Here is an 18633-nt window from a genome sequence, read left to right as displayed (position 1 = left end):
CGGATCACACCCGCAACCTGCAACCTTGGCGTATGGGGACAAGGCTCGAACCAAGGCTGACCCGAATAATTTAGTGTGAAAAGGAAACTCACGTAAATTAAAATCTGATAGGCTGCGATGAAAGCCATAACAGGTACAAAGTATTTTGCATATTGGGAGATAAGGAGAGGTTAACTTTTAAAAAATCCTCACCTGAAGATACGTTTTTTGTTTGTTTATTTTTTAAAAAAATATATTTCATCGATTTTTTACAGAGAGGAAGGGAGAGGGATAGAGAGTTAGAAACATCGATGAGAGAGAAACATCAACCAGCTGCCTCCTGCACACTCCCCACTGGGTATGTGCCCGCAACTAAGGTACATGCCCTCGATTGGAATCAAACCTGGGACCCTTGAATCTGCAGGCCGATGCTCTATCCACTGAGCCAAACCGGTTAGGGCTACGTTTGTTTTTCAAAAACTGATTTTAGAGGGAGTGGAAGGGAAAGAGAGAGAGAAACATCCATTGGTTGCCACCCCTATGCACCCCGATCAAATCCACAGCCTAGCTATATGCCCTGACCTGGAATCGAACCCGCAACCTTTTGGTGTATTGGATGCCACTCCGACCAACTGAGCCACCCTGGGAGGGCAAGGAGAGACTAATTTTGATGACAGTATCAGGGAATGCCCTGTGGAGCTGGTAGATCTGACCAGGACCAGGATAAGGACTGAGGAAAGGGGCTTCAAGATGGAAGTATGAGTTAAGAAGGTAGAGTGCGCCCTGACCGGTTTGGCTCAGTGGATGGAGCGTTGGCCTGCGGACTGAAGGGTCCCAGGTTCGATTCCGGTCAAGGGCATGTACCTGGGTTGCGGGCACATACCCAGTAGGGGGTGTGCAGGAGGCAGCTGATCGATGTTTCTCTCTCATCGATGTTTCTAACTATTCCTCTCCCTTCCGCTCTGTAAAAAATCAATAAAATATTAAAAAAAAGAAAAGAATGTAGAGTGGGCCAGTGGGCCCAGATGAAGCAGAACAAAAGTAGTTGGTCCTATAGTTTGGGGCTTTTGATGTGACCAGTGGTTATAATTGCAGCTGTCAAACATTTCTGAAAAACGCCGCTTTCAATCTGGCTTTGGGCGTGAGGGGAGGGGCAGGTCAGGGGCTGCAATGGTCTGCAGGTGGCAACTACGGGGAGAGGGAGGACGGCGGACACCTTCGAGGGAGCAGGAGACCTACTGGCCAATGTCGCCCACGAGAAGGCGGCTGCGGTACGGCGCTCGTGGGGACTCGACCTACAGCTTCACGGGTGCAGCCGGCAAAGCTGACGCCACTTCCGCGCCCCGCCCAGGCCCCGCCCCGCCTCCTCCCATCGCCCCGCCCCCTGCCCAGGCCCTTCCCCGCCTCCTCCCCGAGCCCCGCCCCGCCCAGGCCCTTCCCCGCCTCCTCCCATCGCCCCGCCCCCTGCCCAGGCCCCTCCCCGGACCCCTCCCCGCGTCCCGCCCAGCCCCCTCCCGGGCTCCGCCCAGGCCCCTCCCCTCGCCCCGCCCCCGCCCCGCCCCGCTGTCTGTCCGCCCTGCGGAGGGAGGGCCCTGGCGGTGCGTTTGGCTCGGGGGTGGCCACCTTTCCGGGCCTCATCCCGGGCGCCGAGGCGGGAGGGAGCGGCGCCGGGTCCGCGGATGGCATGGCAGGGGCTCCGGGCGCCGCGGGCCAAGCCTCCCCCGAGCAGCTGGCTCCAGAGCAGCCCCAGCAGGGCTTCCTCGCCCGCTTCCTCGCCGACGACCAGAAGTGCCAGCTCATGCTCCTGAAGACGCTGCAGACCAGTAGGAGCCGACCCGGGGCAGGGGCCGCGGGTGGTGCCGAGAGCGGGGGCTCCGGGTCAGCCCCAGGGCGGCACGGGCCGGTTCTGGGCAGCTCAGCGGAGGGACCGGGCTGGGTGGGCATTATGGGGGCGGCGGTGGGGGCCCTTATAAAGGAGGCCCTCTTCCTGCCTGTGGATGAATGGGGAAGCGGGTTAGGAGTTTGCCCTTTTCGGTCACACTCACTGGTCTGACAGACAATCTGATTTTGTGTAAGTTATGCAGCAATAGGTGGACTTCAGGTCTGGTGAAGCAGAGTGTTTTTATATATATATTTTATTGTTGATAAGGTGAAGCGGCGTTGTGAAGAGCCACGTTCATCAAGGCATACTTACTGCTGGCAGTGCAAAAACGACAGTTTTACAAACCTGCCCTTCGTTGGAAGGAGCCTGTAGCCTTCGTACATGGATGGGCTGCCGAGTGTAGGAACCCCTGAAATGGGCTGGGAAATCGCGTGTGCATGCCCCTAAGTGCATTTTCTGGAGAGAGAGTTTATAGCTTCATTATATCCTCAAGACTCCCACGACCCAAAACGGTTAAGAGCCACTGCTGTGGGTTCAGTAAGGACACTACCTGCCCACCAGTGCCTGTCTTCCCAGGGGCCTTGCACTAGAGTTCTTATTTACATCGACAAGCCTACTTCAGACACACTTAGAAATCAGTCTCAAACGTACTTGTCCTAAAGCGAGGTTACTGATGCATAGTTGGCCAGTCACAGTTCGAAAGTCAGCCCCCCGGCTCTGCCTGGGTAGCTCAGTTGGTTTGAGCATCATCCCCATTCACCAAAGCCGAGGTTCGATCCCGGGTCTGGGCACATACAAGAAACAACCAATGAATGCATAAATAAGTGGAATAGCAAATCAATGTTTCTCTCTCTCTGTGTTTCTCTCTCAAATCAACAATAATAAAAAACCCATCCACCCCAAGGTTTTCCAACGAGTTACCAGCATATAGGGAATCAAGGGAGGTGGGTGGAGGAAGGGGAGTAGAGAGAATAATGACATTGTATTTACAGCATGTATTGCGTACCTCCTAGGTTCTGGTGTGGGAAAATAAAGCACCAAGATGACTAAAGACCTTGCTTTTAAGATGTTTCAGTGGAACACGGTGGAAAGAACATGGGATGCAGATTAGACATTGGTTCAAATTCTGGTCCCTCTCCATTAGGTGTAGAAGAGTGATTTAACTCTCTGATCCCCGCTATTCCTATCTGCAATGAAGAAAGGGGAGGGGCTGGAGAGGCCTAAAAATACCTCTTGTAGGGTTGTGAGGAATAGATTTTATGAATGTAAAGTGCCAGCATATCAGGAGCTGAATAAAGGGTAGATATTCTTGCAGTGGAAGAGCCAAGCGGTGGAGGAAAAAGTTGAGATAGGATGTGAGGTGCTGGACATGAACCCCCGTGGGAATGAGCAGGCCTCAGCCTTCCACAGGGAGGGCTACTGGGAGAACCTGTTGGTGGTATTAAAGCTTCAACCTACAGCTTTGAAATTCTATACCTGAGGCTGGGGTGACTGGAGAAACCAAGCCTCACGCGAGATTTTTGTTTTCTTTTTCTTCAAAGCAAATTGTGTGACCCTTCAGTCCTCAGGCTGATGCTCTGACCCCTGAGCAACTGGCCAGGGCAGCTATCTGTTTTTTGAGGCTACTCGTCTATTGTATCAAAAGCTTTAATTGTTGGAAAAATCCTTTCTCATACTGAGTTGAAATTTGCCCCATCTAACTTCTACCCCTTGGTCCTTGAGCTATCCTCTTAAGAAATAGCAACTGAATCTATTCCCACATGGTACCCCTTTAAATACTTGAAGCTACTGAGGTCCCAGTTATGTCTTTTTTCTCCTTTCCAAGTCCACAAATCCTTTCTTGCGTCTTGCTGAACATAGTCCTGTGCTGTGCTAATCGCCTTCCCTCAAGGAGGAGCTTCAGCTGGCAGGTCCCGTGGAGAGTGGTACTCAGTCTGGGACCCTGAGCTTCAGTGTGGTCTGACCGGATCGATAGACAGCAGTGGGGCTACTTACTGCCTTTCTCTGAATCTGGATGCTATGCTGCTGTTTGCTTCTATGGATATGGCCCCAAATTCCCTCAGTCTTTGATCATTTAACTAAAATGGCCTTTAAAAACGTATTTGAGATTATCTAAGATGTTTGGTAGTACCCATCTTGGTATTTGTATCAGTGCTTCATTTCATTAGAGACTTGCTTTTATGTTAATTTAAGCCTGTCTTTAAAAAAAAAAAACAACCACCCAATTTTAATATAGTATAACTTCATTAAGATTTGTGAATTGCTTTTTGATAGTATCTTATACTGCTGTTTGGATAATTTAATTGGCTGTATATTCCAATTAGCATACATAATCAAATCAATATCTTTTTAGATCCATATGTCAAACTTCTACTTGATGCCATGAAACGCTCTGGTTGGTAAGTAAATCTTTTTGAAGTGCTGCTCTATGTTCTGCCTGCTGAAAACAAAAATCCAAAACACTGGAACCACTTATATTTCACTTTAGGCCACAGAGCCTCTTCTTTCTTTCTTCTTCTTTTTTTAAAATATACTTTTATTGATTTCAGAGAGGAAGGGAGAGAGAGAGAGAGAGAGAAACATCAATGATGAGAGAGAATCATGGATTGGCTGCCTTCTGCACGCCCCCTACTGGGGGTTGAGCCTACAACCCTGGGCATGTGCCCTTGACTGGGATTGAACCCAGGACCCTTCAGTCCGCAGTCGGACGAGACGCTCTATCCACTAAGCCAGTGATGGCGAACCTATGACACGCGTGTCAGAGGTGACACGCGAACTCATTTTTTTGTTTGATTTTTCTTTGTTAAATGGCATTTAAATATATAAAATATCAAAAATATAAGTCTTTGTTTTTCTATGGTTGCAAATATCAAAAAATTTCTATATGTGACACGGCACCAGAGTTAAGTTAGGGTTTTTCAAAATGCTGACACGCCGAGCTCAAAAGGTTCGCCGTCACTGCTGACTGAGCCAAACCGGCTAGGCCGCAGCCGTGGGCAAACTACGGCCCGCGGGCCAGATCCGGCCCGTTTGAAATGAATAAAACTAAAAAAAAAAAAGACCGTACCCTTTTATGTAATGATGTTTACTTTGAATTTATATTAGTTCACACAAACACTCCATCCATGCTTTTGTTCCGGCCCTCCAGTCCAGTTTAAGAACCCATTTGGCCCTCGAGTCAAAAAGTTTGCCCACCCCTGATAGGGCCACAAAGCCTTTTCCATACGGTAGATGGTAGTGATTGGCTGCATTCTCTCCAGACAAGCCTTATGCTTTTCACACACCTGCTTTAACTTCACATCTCTGGCTCTACCGTTCACCTTGGTTATTTATTAATCACAATACTTAAAACCTTTCTTGTAAGTAATTACTAAACCTGGCTTTTCCACTATGCCAGCCTCAGCATTCTCCTAAATGGAGAACAGATCTCAGCTGGTTATGTTGGAACCGTCCAGGTGTTGTTTAACTTTGAGGGTATTAAAGGAAGTGACTTTTGATCCACTTCTTACCATTTTGGTCCAAGGACAGGAACCCCATCATATTTCCAATATGGTCTTAATTAGTTGACCAAATGCTCCGTGGAATCATAACGTTCATAGGATTTGAATTAGGATAGATGTCAGAGGTAATATCCTTATTTTACAGATGAAAAAGCTGAGTCCTGAGGGTGTTAAGTTGCTTTCCCGGTGCTTCCTATGTGTCAGTGGGAGGGGATTTGATGCGGGCATCCTGGCCCAGGGCAGTTCCCTGTGCCACGTGCACACGGCTTCTGGACATCGTCTCCCATTCCTTCTTGCCTTTTAGTGCCGTCAATAGAGAAAGACACTTTTCCTGTGAAGACTGTAATGGGAATGTCAGCGGAGGCTTTGATGCGTCCGTGTCTCAGGTAGGCATTTTTGCCAACTTGTTTTCTTTCCTCCCAATTCTCCTGAGGACCTTCCCATGCTGGGGATTGTTCGGTAGACTGTGTGTGGGATTCAAAAAAGTGAATTAGTCATGGTCCTTACTCTTAAGGAGCTCACCTCTTCACAGGGGAGATAAGACATGACCACAGGCAAGGACACAAAGGGAGGCAGGTTAGACTATCTTAGGTGGGCATGGTTGCCACAGTGGGGCAGTGACATGATTGACTGAACGATGCCCACTGATGCAGCTAGAGGTTATAGAGCCTCTTCAGGGCAAAGAAGACAAAGACTGTTGCCCACACAGGGGAAGCATGAGCCAAGGTGGCGTGTTGGGAAAGAACCAGGTGTATTTGTGGAATGGCATGTCGTCTGGTTTGCTGGAGGACAGGAATACATGGGAATTAGGGGAGATAGGATTTGGAATGAGGAAAGCCATATGGTGGGAGGCTTTGAATGCTAAGCTAAAGAGTTTCACCTTTACATGGTGAGAAGTGATATACACCTTTGAAAATTTTTGATGAGGGGAGTGAGATTTCTCATTTGTAAAATATGGGTAATGATTGTATCTAAGCCTCATTCGCTGTGGGGCGTGGGCAAGTTATTGCCTTATTCTCAGTCTCCTCACTTGTAAATTAGTAATCACAATACCTATAGCGCTCAGATTGGGTCTTGGTAAGTTCATTGCCCCCCTAGGATTAAATAGAGTGGATATTTTGAACCTTCATCTTACTTCTCAGCAGTTTTGAACACAGTGAGCACCCTCTTACATTTTTTTTTTTAAATTAAAAATTGTATTGTGAAGCATCTCATTTATACTGACAGGAAAAAAACCTATATGTACATTTTTGGTCATAATAAAGAATGAATACTTGTGTAACTGCCACCCAGATGTGAGAGAGCTAGAGCATGGCCAGGACTTTGGAAGCCCGTGTGCCCCTCTTAGATCACATGATCTCTCCTTCCTTATTCCAACTCTTGTGGTACTCATCCCCTGCTTTCTGAGTTGCTTAAACATCCAACAATGTGTTATTTAGTTGCCTGCTCTTAAGGTTGATTCATGGAATACTTTGAGTTATAGGTAATACTTTGTAGTTTTATAAAATCATACAGTATATCATCTTCTGCAACATTTCTTTTGTTCAGCATTGTGAGATTCTTCCACGTTGCTGTGTATACCTTTGGTTTATTTAGTTTCACTGTTGGATAGTATTCCATGGTGTGTCTGTACTACACTTTACCCTATCTAATATTGATTCTTTCCAACTTTGTTATTTTGAGCAATGCTGCTGTGAATATTTTTTAACTTTTCTCCTGGTGCACATGTGCAAAAAGTTACTGCAAGGTATATATTTCGGAGCGGAATTGCTGGGTCATATGGTATGCATACATTTGACATTAGCAGGTCATGCCAAACACTTTTCTTCCCATGGTGCCCGGTGTACAGCACTCTTCTGGTAGTTCTTTTGCTAGCTCACCTTTCTTTGTCAGCCCTTCAATGTTGAAGTCCCTTAATTCTTGGTGTTAGAGTCTTTCTTTTTTACTCTATACTCTGCCAAGGGGATCTCATTTATTTTCCTAGGTCAGAGCTCTCCTTTGAACTCCACATTTGTATATCCAAGTGCCTACTTAATACCCACTTTTGGTTGTCTTAAAGGCACCTCAGATCTGACCTGTCCAAGTCCAGATTAATGATTTTTTTCCAGATTGATGATTTTTACCATCCCCTAACCCACCCAACCTGGTCTTTTAGCTTTGCATATTTCAGTGAATGGTACCACCCTCCATCCTATTATACAAACCAGAAATTCAGGATCATTCTTGATACCTCTGATTCCCTTCCCATATTCTATCCATCACCGAATTTTTAATACATTTTTAAATTGATTTCAAAGAGGAAGGGAGAGTGTGAGAGAGAGAAACATCAATGATTCTATCTCTCTGAGGGATTGGGCCTGCAACCTGGGCACGTGCCCTTGACCAGAATCGAATCTGGGACCCTTCAGTCTGCAGGCTGACTCTCTATCCACTGAGCCAAACCAGCTAGGGCCATCACTAAATTTTTAAAAAAAATATTTTTATTGATTTCAGAGAGGAAGGGAGAGAGAGAGGGAGGGAGGGAGGGAGAGAGAGAGAGAGAAAGAGAGAGAGAGAGAGAGAAACATCAGAAACATCAATGATGAGAAAGAATCACCCATTGTCCACCTCCCTCATGCCCCACATCGGGGATTGAGCCCGCAATCTGGGCATGTGCCCTGATGGGGAATCAAACTGTGACCCTCTGGTTCATAGACTGATGCTCAACCACTGAGCTACGGCGGCCGGGCCCATCACCAAATTTTATCTAATTTACCTCCTAGATAACATTGTTGGCTTCCTCTATCCTAGCTCAGGTCCCATTACCTCTTGCCTAGAATACTTCACTAGCCTTCAGCTAGTCTCTCTGCATCAGTTTTGGTCATCTTCTGCTTATTTTTCCAACTACAGTCAAAGGAATAAAAACAAAATAAAACAAAAGCACCCTCCATTTCACTATTTCCTTTCAGTGACTTCCCACTGGTCTCAGGATAAAGGCAAGCCATTCAGTTATTTGGCCACTGCTGACCTCAGCAGCCTTATCTGATGCCCACCACCTCAAACTCTGTGCTTCAGAAACATAAGCCTGCTTCTCAAACATTCTGTTCCTTCCACCCTCCCCATGCCCTTTGCCTAGGTGTTCTCTCTGGTATGCTCCCTTCCCCTCTCCTCAAATTTACCTACCATTCGCCCATTAGATCCCAGTTTAAACATTCCTTCTGCAGAGAAGCCTTCCCCAGCCTCCAGACCAGGCCAGGTTCTCTCATTGTAGGTACTCATGCCAACCTGGGTTTTTCTTCATGACAGCTGTCATTGCATGCATTTAAACATTTTGGTAAATAATGATTAATTTCTATCTCTGTTAGTAGATTATAAATCTACTAAAAGGTCTCCATAAATATCAGTTGAATAAATGGATGTTGAATGATAACTATGATTATTAGGATCTCTCATGTCTTTATTATTCTTATAGGGTCCTGCTCAGTGTGCCGTGGGCTTTTTGCACTTCTTTCAGAAGGTCTTTCTGAGCATTTTTTCTGGAAATTCTAGTAGAGTGGGACAGTAGTGGTCATTCATTGTTGATTCATTGCTCATTCAGAACCTCAATCAGAAGCATTTTACCTATATTCTCATTGAATTCTCACAATTCTATGAGGTAGATCTGTAATGATTTCCTTTCATAGTTGAGGAAACTGAGGCACAAGGAAGGTAGGAAACTTGCCTTCGGTCATCCAATTAGTAAGGAATGGGGCTAGAGTTTGAATCTGTCAGCTTCTTCCGCAGTCCACACTCGAAATACAATGCTGTGGAGTCCAAGACACACTGATACAGTCAGCCAAGGAGGACAGTGGGTGAATACGTGTCCTCAATCTAAGTGCTGATATAGTCCAGAGAGGAGAGAGGGAGAAGTTAGTCATCGGGAAGGCTTAATGAAGCATGTAGTTAGTCTGGACCTTGATGGATAGAGTGGTGGGGTCAGTGGAGAAAGTGGGTGGAGGCAATGCAAGCAGGTAAGTCCCCCTCATGTGTGGCAGAGGATGGAATCGATGAAATGAGAGTAGATTTTAGACATAACTGAACTTCTCTTATTTTGGTGACTCCTAGATTGTTTTGTGCCAGAATAATATCCGTAATCAGGCCCATATGAACAGAGTGGTCACCCACGAGCTCATTCATACGTTTGATCATTGTCGTGCTCATGTCGACTGGTTCACCAATGTCAGACATTTGGCCTGCTCAGAGGTGAGTTTTATTGTAAACGATATCTTTTTCTCCCTGCAAAGCACTGTGTTTGAACAATTTATTAAAGTATTTTATTTAAATACTAGAGGCCTGGTGCACGAATTCGTGCACCAGAGGGATCCCTGGGCCTGGCCTGAGGGATCAGGCTGAAACCGACTCTCCTACATCCCCCGAGGGGTTCTGGATTGTGAGAGGGAGCAGGCCAGGCCGAGGGACCCCACCAGTGCACGGTTGGGGCTGGGGAGGGACGTGGGAGGTTGGCCAGCTGGGGAGGGACTGCGAGAGGGCTCCAGGGCGTGTCCAGCTCGTCTTGCTCAGTCCCGATCGGCTGGACCCCAGCAGCAAGCTAAACTACCGTTTGGAGCGTCTGTTCCCTGGTGGTCAGTGCACATCATAGTGACTGGTCGACTGGTCAACTGTCTGCCCCCTGGTGGTCAGTGCACACCATAATGAGTGTTTGAACGGCCTTAGCATATCATTAGCATATTATGCTTTGACTGGTTGAACGGCCAACCGGACGACCAAACACTTAGCATATTAGGCTTTTATTTTATAGGATACTCCTTTTCTTACTGTGATAGCTCCATGTTAGTCTTTTATTTCTGTTTCTAACTATTGAATACAAATTTTTGAGACATAACAGAAATTTTAAGTATTTTTTTTAGAATTGTATTAAATATAACCTTTTTAATCCTAATAGTAGTTATTAACTTTATAATAGACTATTTCTTATGGAATAAATTATATAACAAAAAAATTAAGGGTAGTAACTACCCTTACTACATTTACTGAGGGCTGTGTGCCAAACACTGTTCTGTTTGTGGATTCTTTTTTTTGAAGTGAACATATCCTCAAGATTTTATTGTTACATAATAAAACAAAATACGAAGCTTAGAACTAGATCAGTAGGCCCTGTCTCTCCTTATCTCCTCCTAGTTCAAAGTGCTTGCGTCTCTTAATAGCCAGTGTTCTCTTAGATCTTCAGTAGGGCTCAACACATTCAAGCCTCAGCACAATCTTCTTTAAACAAAATTTTTAAAATGTATTGATTTTATTATTTAAAAATTTTTTTGTTGAAAGTATTATATATGTCCCTTTTCCCCCCATTGGCCCCCTTTACCCTGCCCCCCACCCCGCCCCAAGAAAGAGAGAGAGAAAGAGAGAGAGAGAAACATTGATTTGTTGTTCCACTTATTTAGGCATTTATTGGTTGATTCCTTTTTTAAAAAAAATATATTTTATTGATTTTTTACAGAGAAGAAGGGAGAAGGATACAGAGTTTGAAACATCGATGAGAGAGAAACATCGATCAGCTGCCTCCTGCACACCCCCTCCTGGGGATGTGCCCGCAACCAAGGTACATGCCCTTGACTGGAATCGAACCTGGGACCTTTCAGTCCACAGGCCGATGTTCTATCCACTGAGCCAAACCGGTTAGGGCTGGTTGATTCTTGTATGTGCCCTGACTGGGGATTGAACCCATAACCTTGGTGCATAAGGACAAACGCTCTAACCAACTGAGCTAACTGGCTAGAGCTTCAGCACAAACTTCTTTTTAGTTTTAGCCTTTTTGTGGAAAATCAGCTTAGTCTGCCCACCACAGCCACTCTGCTTCCTGTCGTAATGCCGCTTTCCCTGTGCACAGAGAATCCTTGCCTGGTTTGTATTGTTACTTTGTGGGGTTTATGCTCGCCCCACTTTTTACAGAAAATCCAGCGGGTTTTGGGAACATTCTCCATGTTTGCGAGAGCGCTGTCGGCACGGAAAGCGTTTGTGGATCCTTATGTAGTTGTCACAACAGCCCATGGAAGCGGATACTATTATCCTCATTTAATATCTGTGGAAAGTGAGGCATTTGTTTAGATTCCATACTTCAGTAAGTGAAAGAGGCAGGTTTCCAACCAGGGTCCCTAATAGGCTTTTGTGCTGCTTTCTATAGGTAAAGATCCTTTCTCGCTCTAGAGTAAAACATACAAAGATATTTATCAATAAGCACTTTGGATTGCTCTAAAAAATATACATATAAATATAAATATATTCCTAGAGAGACGTAAGTATTTCATACTTGCATTTCATTAATCGCAGAGTGCAATGTACTGAGAAGTTAAAAAACTAATATACATTTCAAGCTTATATTTTATAACAGATTATTTTCTCTTTCCCTTAAATTAATAAGCAACCTCACTGCATCTAATTATAACTCATTATTTGGAGAGTAGAATGAATCCTGAATCCTGAGTTTTCGTTTTTTTTAAACTTTATTGTTGACACTATTACAGATGTCACCCCCCCCCCCCCCCCCAAATGCCCACCTCCACCCATCCTCTGCTCCCCCTTCCCTCTGGCCATCACCACACTGTTGCTGTGTCTGTGGGCTAGGCATATATATTCTTTGGCTAATCCCTTCACCTTCTTTCATCCAGTGCCCCCTGTCCCCCTCCCGCCCCGTTCCTCCTGACAGCTGTCAGTCTGTTCCATGTGTCCCTGCTGTGTTTCTATGTTGTTCATCAGTTTATTTTGTTCATTGGTGAATCCTGAGTTTTTAAATAGGTCTCTCTCGGGTGTTATGAGACTTACTGCCTATTGGCTAAAATGTGTAAGTGCCTTGAGCTCTTCAGAGGAATAAGACCGTGTTATTGTGAAGTGACATGAAGTGGGTCATTCTGTTTGCTATGAATTAGCAAAAATGTGGCCAGGTTAGCTGTAGAATCTATGTGGGTAGTTCCAAGATTTTTTTTCATCTATTAAAGCTGCTTTTTACTTTAAAAATGTAGTAAATTAGAAAATGTGTCCTAACTTCAGGTTGTCATGCACACCCAGCTCAGTGCCTTTGGCAGTGTCTGACATAGCTCATGGATAGCTGCTCTCTTTCTTACCTGAAGAACTTCTGGAGTCAATAGAATTTAAAAAATTCTCTCAAAAAAGTCTTGCAGTTACTCTGATCTCAGAAAAGCATGCTACTTTTATATATTCTTTTACAGTTAAAAAAATTGGTTGTTATAAAGGTACAGAGCATGGGAACTTATTTTCTTTTCGTTTGCCTTCTGTCTTTGTGAAGATTCGAGCTGCTAACCTCAGTGGAGACTGCTCACTTGTGAATGAAATATTCAGGCTACGTTTTGGATTAAAACAACACCATCAGGTAAAAACTAACATGAAATCACTTACCTTTAAGAGTGCTAAGAGTGGAAATAATGAATAAAGAAACGGGAAGTACATTTAGTATTTGAAACTTGAAAGAACTACTTACATGAAATGAATACAAACTGTATACCATTTAAGCCAAACAGATGGAATTTAGTTCTGTTTTATAATTATGGGTGAGCTGTGTGCCTGACTGAAAGATTTTAATAGTGAAAAGAACTATTATGATCTCGCTCTTGGGACACTTGTGGATGGGGTAGATAAGGAGTGGAAGTGAAATCACAGCCTGTCTTACTGTTACCCTAGCAGTCCTGGACTTACATTTTTAAACTACCACTGTATTCTCAAGACAAAAAAGTAATACCTTTCAGAAGAGACTTCACTGCAGCACAGGTTACGGCTGTGTATTAGTGCGCCTTTGAAGGATGTATGACGTCATAGCAAAGTTTTGGATTAATACAGATTGAGTATGATAAACTGACCTGAGAGGGGTTTTGTAGACAAAACTAAACAAAACGAATAACAAAACCCCAAAAGAAAATTAGAGGCGAGATCATCCTGTTAGAGAGCGTCGCTATCACGTCATACATCTATCCGCCACAGATGGACATGGGGAGAGGAGCATGGTACCGATGGACTGATAATGAATGTGAGCAGTTCTGCCCATAGCAACCAAGGGGCTCTGAGTCCACACTCAGGGAAAGGCTGGTGAGAGACTTTCTGTGGGAAGAGCGTGCTGGGCCGATTTGTGAGGGTCATGAGCATCAGGATAGCAGTTCCAACCGGATAGTAGATGCAAAAAAGGGTAGGCTTGGAACAACAGAAAGACCCTTGGTTCTCTAGCGAAGAGTTACTCATCTCTGGGGTGGAGGGAGGAAAATCCAGTGAACTACTCAGAGAAGGTGTGACCTTGTGAATGGGAGCTAGAGGAGAAGCCTGCTGCTTGGAGAGGGTAATGCCTTAGGTAAGGCTGTTATGCTCTCAGCCTGTGTGAGTCAGCTTAGTGATATGGCGCTGAGCTGCTGTGCCACATGTCTTCTGTGCCCTGGGATCCCTGCGCCCTCCCTCCAGTAAATACAGCTTGGGCTGCATTTGGATGGCCTGTGTGTTCTGGCTCTCAGCAGGAAGGGTGGAAGAAGAGGATAATGTGGTTAAAGCATGTGATCCAGGCCCCAGAGTCTTTGAAAGAAAAGTCTCTCCTTTTTTTTTTTCCTGTGGACAACAAACCTTTATTCAGTGCCCGGTGGTGGTTGGGGCACTAAGGTACATGTGTGAATACCAGAGAGGGAACATTCCAGATCTTTCTTCAGAAACACAAGCCCTGAGCAGGCTCCCTGGAGGCTCTGAAATTTCAAGGTGCAGAGCTGGGGGAGCAAGCTCTATAGCAGCTCTTCCTGGTCATACACTAGACACAGTCCCTGAGGGTCCCAAGCTCCATCACCCCGTGCACCCCACCTTCCCAAATCGGCACACAATGGGCAGGTGTCATGGAAAGGAAAGAACGCAATGCAAAGCTTGGTGTCTAACAAACTGGTTCTGTCACTTAGGGAGACGGGGTTCTGAAAACGCACACCTCCCCAGGTGTCCTCTGCCAATCCCTGCTGTCACCCCATAGGTGGCGCGGTGATTTCCGCACCCACAGTATTTAATAAGGCTCTTGCCACATGACGTTATGTTTAGAGGCTAGAAGAGTAGAGGTGGGGGCGGGGAGGAGGGGGTGCGGGGGAGGGCTGACCAAGATCAGGCAGCTCTGGATTCAGATCCCAAGCTCTGCTGCAAATTCGCAGGCCTCAGTTTCTCCATTTGTAAGCGAGGAACTGGACTAGACTGTTTGGGGCGCTCCCTCCATTCTGTTGTAGCAGAGACTGGATGTCGGGGTCAGTAAGAACCCTATAGTTTTCTGTTTCCTAGGATGTCCTCAAACCCCGGTGCCCAGTGTCGTGGCGTTGGAATGTCTGTCACTTGACAGCCCTGCTTCCTACCACTTAATGCGCCGAAGGCACTTGGATGGCGTAGCAAGTGCCTGGAGGCGGGGGCGGAGTCCAGCCCTAAAAAGACAAACTCTCCGGGAAAACACCCGCCCGTGCCTGGGGGTGGTGAAGTGTTGGAGGACTTCCGCGGGGAGGGAGGGCCAAGAGCGCCGAGCCCAGGGCCTGGGTAGCGAGCTCACCCACGCAGATGTCTCCCAGTTGGGTCGGGCTCAGCCTGACGTCCTGGAGAACCGCGGTCTAGACGGCGGAGAGGAGCTCGTCGGGGGTGGTGTCCTGCAGCGGGAAGCGTGGCCGCGGTGACCCCGTGGCCTGCGCTACCCGCCCCCCTTTCCCACCCCAGGGAGGCAGAGCTGTCCCCGCGGGGGCGCCGAGGGGTCCCGAGCGGAGGAGCCGGACCCCGGTTCGCCCCTCGCCGCCATCTCACACCCGCGCCCGGAGCCAGGGCCTCACCTTGAAGCCGCCGCGGCCCCCTCGGCCGATGGCCGTGCGCCGCCCGTGCACCACGACCACGTCCTCCGGCGACGCGCGCGGAGGGCCGCCCCAGCACGGCGCGGCCTGCAGCGCAGGCTTCGAGCCCGAGTCGGGCCGGCCGTTCAGATGGCCCAGGACCACCTGCAGTCTCCGCATCGTGCCGCTCGGCCCCATAGACTCCTCCACCCGGACCGGTACCCAGGGCCGGAACCAAAAGACGGTCGCCAGCGAAACCGCGACCCTTTTTTTTTTTTTTAAAACTTGGGTAGCAGCAGCAGCAAATGAATAGAACTAGCAACAGGAAGTAACTGTGGGGAGGTAGTGGGAGCCTGGTTGAGGGAGAAGAGTGTTAAGGAATGGAGTTCTGCTTTTGTACCCAAGAAGCATAAACATCAGCCCAGCTGGCATGGCTCAGCGGTTGAGCATGGGCCTATGAACCAGGAGGTCACAGTTCGATTCCCGGTTGGGGCACATGCCCAAGTTGTGAGCTTGATCCCCAGTGTGGGGCTTGCAGGAGGCAACTGATTAATGATTCTCTCTCATCATTGATGTCTCTATCTCTCTCTTCTTCTCCCATCCTCTCTGAAATCAATAAAAATATATTAAAAAAAGAAGCATAAACATCAACCACAGTAACTGATTGTAAATTTGCACACTTTTAACAGAAATTTATTACATCTACAAAGAAGTGAATCTGAATTGTGATCTATACTTGTTTCTCCATGTGTCTCCAGGAGACAAATTTTTACCACCATTTTCCCCCCTGAAGGGGAGAAATTTCCTCTGTGGCAATTGTGGTTGTGGCTTTGTACCAATCTTTCTCTCCTTCTTATTTCTTTATGCCTAGGGTTTATTTTAAAAATCAGTGTTTGGTGTAATTTAGATTGAGAAGCACTGTTTTATATTCCAGTATCAGTGAGCATCTCCAGGCTGGGCATGCTGGCCAGGCCAAGTAAAACTGGGAACATGCAGAGAAAATCAGTGATTGACAGGATGCACAGCCTTCAGAACCAGTGTTTGGTTATTTTTCAGGAAAATGTTAAATGCCATTCTTTTGAGTTTTCGTTCGGGCCTGTGGGGAAATACAATGAGTAAAAGCTCTTCAAGAATTGGAATGGTAGGACCTTATCTTTCTTTCTTTCCTTTTTTCTTTTTTAAATTAAAAAAAAAAGTATTTTTATTGATTTCAGAGAGAAAAGGAAGAGGGAGAGATAGAAACATCAGCGATGAGAGAGAATCACTGATTGGCTGCTTCCTGCATGCCCACCACTGGGGATCAAGCCTGCAACCCAGGCATGTGCCCTGACTGGGAATTGAACCATGACCTCCTGGTTCATAGGTTGATGCTTAACCACTGAGCCACACTGGCTGCGTGACCTTATATTTCTTAAAATATTTAGAATACTGATAAATTCTGGTCTATTATAATGTAACATTAGGTAAATTATCTTCTTAGAAAGAAAACTTGAACACCCATGCAAAGAACACTCAGAAACAAACAAAAAAAGTTTGATTTGTTTTTCCTCTGAAAAATGAAGACATCTTCAAACTATGTGTATATATGTGTGGCTTTCTATTGCTTGCAGGGGATATAGTGTTTCTCTCAAAGGATAAGTTACTTAGCATTGCTCAATGCAAAGGAAGAGAGTTACAGAAGTAAAGTATATTTTACATTTATTTAAATTTTATTAAAAATCCAACCAGAACCTTATTTATCCACTTTTCTGAGATTTTGCCAATTGGGAGTTATTGTTTGGCAAACACTGTCAAGAACTTCAGAGATGCCGTAACCGGTTTGGCTCAGTGGATAGAGCATCAGCCTGCGGACTGAAAGGTTCCAGGTTCGATTCCGGTCAAGGGCATGTACCTTGGTTGTGGGCACATCCCCAGTAGGGGGTGTGCAGGAGGCAGCTGATCGATGTTTCTCTCTCATCAATGTTTCTAACTCTCTATCCCTCTCCCTTCCTCTCTGTAAAAAATCAATAAAATATATTAAAAAAAAAAAAAGAACTTCAGAGAATGACATCTGCGTATGTTATTGGAAAGGATGAGAAAATTGAAAGAGGTTTTACTTATACCTAAATAATTTTTAGAGTGAGCTAATTTCTTTTTTGGAATGACAGAATGAAATAATAGGAAAATAAGTTTTTTTAAAAAAATATTTTTATTTATTTCAGAGAGAAAGGGAGAAAGAAAGAGAGATAGAAACATCAATGATGAGAGGGAATCATTGATTGGCTGCCTCCTGAATGCCCCCCACTGGGGATTGAGCCAGCAACTCAGGCATATGCCCTTGACCGGAATTGAACCCAGGACCCTTCAGTCCACAGGCCGACGCTCTATCCACTGAGCCAAATCAGCCAGGGCAAAAATGAGTTTTGATTATGGTTCAGATATTATATAAAATGTTATTATTTCATGATTAAATTTTCATATAAAACTAAAGCCACATCCTTTTTTTTTTCTTTTTCTCTTTAGACTTGTGTCAGAGACAGAGCCATTCTTTCTATCCTGGCTGTTAGGAATGTCAGCAAAGAAGTAGCTGAAAAGGCTGTTGATGAAGTTTTTGAATCTTGTTTCAATGACCATGAACCTTTTGGAAGGATCCCACATAACAAGACATATGCAAAATATGCTCACAGAGACTTTCAAAACCGTCATCGGTATTACTCAAATATATGAAGGCAATGACATTTGATATTACAGAGCCTCAGTGATCATGAAGAAAATATGGTTCTCAGGTGCACAAATGTATAAAACATAAATGATCAATTAAATACAGATAAGACAGAAGATGCTGATCCTAGTATATTATCAGAAAATGTAACTCTGGTGAAAAATGAAACTGCCTTAAACTTCAAGGCAAAATTATATCTGTATAGCTAACCATTTGGTGAATAAGGCAAATCAATTACATTTTTGTATTTTCTGCATTGTACTTGTGTTTTTGATTTTTGTGATTTTATTTTTATTACATACTAGAGGCCCAGTGCACGGATTCGTGCGCCGGTGGGGTCCCTTGGCCTGGCTTGCGCCCTCTTGCAATCCAGGAACCCTCGGGAGATGTCAGAGAGCTGGTTTGGGCCTGATCTCTGCAGATCAGGCCAAGGGACCCCACTGGTGCATGAATCCATGCACTGGGCGGGTTTTGGCCCGATCCCCGCAGGCCAGGCTGAGGGACCCCACCAGTGCACGTGCATGGGGCCTCTAGTATGCATATAAGAGATTTGGTTAATCTCTTTCCACCCTCCTCCCTCCCCTCTTCCCTTTGAGATTCATCAGTCTGTTCCATGTTTCCATGCCTGTGGTTTCTGCTCCTGTGTTGAGCGTCTGCCCCCTGGTGGTTAGTGCGTGTCATAGCTACCAACTGGTCAGCCAGTTGGCCGGTCGCTTAGGCTTTTATATATACAGATGATTACTTTAATATTTGGGTTTTTTAAAAAAA

The 18633-nt window shown here is 45.6% G+C and overlaps 1 protein-coding gene across 2 annotated transcripts; it reads left to right on the top strand.

The window, feature by feature from the left end:
- The first annotated feature begins 1567 nt into the window (after positions 1–1567).
- ATP23 (ATP23 metallopeptidase and ATP synthase assembly factor homolog) lies at positions 1568–18121 on the top strand. Of its 2 annotated transcripts, none has more exons than XM_070409846.1 (6): positions 1568–1577; positions 4215–4260; positions 5666–5747; positions 9445–9582; positions 12641–12724; positions 17667–18121. In XM_070409846.1, the coding sequence occupies exons 2-6, from the start codon at positions 4244–4246 to the stop codon at positions 17868–17870; spliced, it is 525 nt and encodes a 174-aa protein (XP_070265947.1). In that variant the 5' UTR covers positions 1568–1577; positions 4215–4243; the 3' UTR covers positions 17871–18121. The 2 variants fall into 2 exon arrangements, with proteins under 2 accessions (XP_070265947.1, XP_070265945.1); XM_070409844.1 differs by lacking the exon at positions 1568–1577 and adding an exon at positions 1585–1802.
- The last annotated feature ends 512 nt before the right edge of the window (positions 18122–18633 follow it).

The sequence above is a fragment of the Myotis yumanensis genome, unplaced genomic scaffold (genome assembly GCF_028538775.1).
Source record: "Myotis yumanensis isolate MYYU_CA2020_CCGP unplaced genomic scaffold, mMyoYum1.0.hap1 SCAF_3, whole genome shotgun sequence".
Taxonomy (NCBI): Eukaryota; Metazoa; Chordata; class Mammalia; order Chiroptera; family Vespertilionidae; genus Myotis; species Myotis yumanensis.
This window is presented reverse-complemented; position numbering and strand designations above follow the sequence as displayed.

Excerpts from the sequence above, each read along its gene's own strand:
- ATP23 (XM_070409844.1), top strand. The coding sequence starts at position 1,664 with ATGGCAGGGGCTCCGGGCGCCGCGGGCCAAGCCTCCCCCGAGCAGCTG. Across the intron at positions 5,748-9,444 it reads TTGATGCGTCCGTGTCTCAG|ATTGTTTTGTGCCAGAATAA; the intron begins GTAGGCATTTTT and ends GGTGACTCCTAG. Across the intron at positions 12,725-17,666 it reads GATTAAAACAACACCATCAG|ACTTGTGTCAGAGACAGAGC; the intron begins GTAAAAACTAAC and ends TTTTCTCTTTAG.